At 47.3% G+C, this 2,500-nt stretch overlaps 1 protein-coding gene across 1 annotated transcript in view; it reads left to right on the top strand.

Annotated features, from left to right (window-relative positions):
• prom1b (prominin 1 b) overlaps window positions 1-2,500 on the top strand; it is a gene marked incomplete at both ends in the record, with an annotated part of 45,341 nt that overhangs the window by 28,557 nt on the left and 14,284 nt on the right. Inside the window, 2 exons of the mRNA XM_080441514.1 lie at window positions 39-123; window positions 611-757. Of these exons, the coding sequence (XP_080297640.1) occupies window positions 39-123; window positions 611-757 (232 nt within the window). The remainder of the gene's footprint in view (window positions 1-38; window positions 124-610; window positions 758-2,500) is intronic.

Raw genomic sequence — 2,500 nt, 5'->3', positions numbered from 1 at the left:
GATGGTTGTGGTGCTGTGTTGTGTCTTGTTTTATTCAGGGAGTGCTATGAGAACAATGGACTGTACCACGCTCTGCAGCTCGAGACCATGTTCAACATCAATACATTCCTCAACAGAACTGTGGTGAGTGTCTGCCTGCCTGTCTGTCTGTCTGTCTGCCTGCCTGTCTGTCTGTCTGTCTGTCTGTCTGCCTGTCTGTTTGTCTGTCTGTCTGTCTGTCTGTCTGTCTGTCTGTCTGTCTGTCTGTCTGTCTGTCTGTCTGTCTGTCTGTCTGTCTGTCTGTCTGTCTGTCTGACTGTCTGTCTGTCTGTCTGTCTGTCTGTCTGTCTGTCTGTCTGTCTGTCTGTCTGTCTGTCTGTCTGTCTGTCTGTCTGTCTGTCTGCATCTGTCTGCCTACATGTATGTGTGTATGTACTTGTGCTATAGTGTATATATGTTTACACTACGTGTGTGTGTGTGTGTGTGTGTGTGTGTGTGTGTGTGTGTGTGTGTGTGTGTGTGTGTGTGTGTGTGTGTGTGTGTGTGTGTGTGTGTGTGTGTGTGTGTGTGTGTGTGTGTGTGTGTGTGTGTGTGTGTGTGTGTGTGTGTGTGTGTGTGTGTGTGTGTGCAGTACAATAAGGACCTGGCCAAGGTGTTAGAAAGTGTGCAGATCAACCTGCAGGACATCACTCTGCTGGAGCCTGAGGGACGAAGCAACCTCCTCAACTTTGCCAGCACGGGAGTGGGAGAGATCAACTACCAGGCCTACCTGTCTGAGGTAACCCTGTCTGTCTGTCTGTCTGTCTGTGTGTGTGTGTGTGTGTGTGTGTGTGTGTGTGTGTGTGTGTGTGTGTGTGTGTGTGTGTGTGTGTGTGTGTGTGTGTGTGTGTGTGTGTGTGTGTGTGTGTGTGTGTGTGTGTGTGTGTGTATGTACTGTTACTGTATCTCATCGGGTACTGTATCAAAAGCGGAGGCATCAGGCATGGATCCCCCCCCCCATTCCCCCCCCAGCAAATCAAAGGTGATAGGCTTCTGCTTGCTTACGCTATGACCTGCACCTCACTGTCCTGGACTTGAGCCAGCACCGCTCCGAGGCCTACATTACTGGCATCTGTATAAATGGGAGTTTGAAATCTGCAAAGGCTACGATGGGTGCTTTCAACAGTTTCTGTTTGAGCAGGTCAAAGGATTGTTGGCAGTGTTCATCATGGAAATAATTTGCTTCTTATTTTTGGGTTCCCCGATCAGCAAGGAATTAAGTGGCCTGGCAATGCGCTATAGTGAACTCAGCAATTAACTGCAAACCGGAAAACACCTGTTGGATTGTCTCTGGAACTGGCCATCACTGCTCATGAAGTGGCTCAAGAATTTGACCTGTTTTTGAAAGAGAACACATTTGTCAGGGAGTAGTTTCAGAACATTTCAGACCAACACTGCTTCCAGATGGTGTACCAAGGAGTATCAACATCTGATATGTTTCAGATCTCACAATCCCCATATTTCAAAACACAAAGTCCCCCACATGCAAGTCTGCCTTAACATAGCCCATGTAAGGAATTGCCAACCCATTGTCTGTCGGCTTTAACCAATGTAGATCTTCTCCTTAATTTCTGCAAAAAAAGAATCTCAGTCTTAAACTGAACTTGCTAAGATAGTTTGTCATGATACTTTAGATTTACTCTTACCACTGCACAAGTGCGCTCCCCATATAGGCTGTCTGATCCATCCTCCTCCAAATGGAGAGCTTCTGACCAAGACCAAGGAGCTGATCGTGGACTTCAGGAGACCGCGGAGAGAGCATGCGCCCAACCTACATTGAGTGGTGCGGTCGGCAGAGTGCATAATGGGAGGCAAGCTTCCCACGTTCCAGGAACTGTACAAGAATAGGTGTGTAGTCAAAGCCCAGCGGCTCATCAAGGACAGGCACACACTGTTTAAACGGCCTACAATGACCGCGGCCGAGCAAGGAGGCCTACCGCAGTATCAAGGGCAACACCAGTGGTTCGACTGATGAACAAGGCATGATCACTGCATGTCGTCAGGCTGGACTTTGGACTTTTGCTCTTCCTCATGGACCTACCTGTGGATTATACCTTATGTGGACTATGCGGTCGACACACGCTGGCACGATAAGGCACCTTAATCCCATGAACAACGTGCTGATGTTTATTATTCTCGCACCTCAACTAACGTCCACAGCATATCATGTACAGTATAGACAGTATCTGCTGCTATGCTCACGCACCTTAGGTCCAAAACGATGGAGCTTGCACAACAACAAGTGTTTTACACCTGCAAACCTGTGATGTGACAATAAAGATGATTCTGATTCTGATTCTGCTCGCTGCCCTACACAGCCAAAGTGCAGTAACTACGTTTTTGGACGCACTGACTAATTTGTGTATCCCAAAGGTCAAATTAGCCTTTGTGATTTTTGGGGGATAAACAATTCCTCAAGCACAGTATATACCATTAGTGTAATATTACTTATATGCCAATAACCCATTTGGCTGACCAATTG

Source organism: Gymnoscopelus braueri (genome assembly GCF_963280865.1).
Source record: "Gymnoscopelus braueri genome assembly, chromosome: 2".
Lineage (NCBI taxonomy): Eukaryota > Metazoa > Chordata > Actinopteri > Myctophiformes > Myctophidae > Gymnoscopelus > Gymnoscopelus braueri.
Note: the sequence above shows the minus strand (reverse complement) of the source record. Positions and strands in the feature narration are given on the sequence as shown.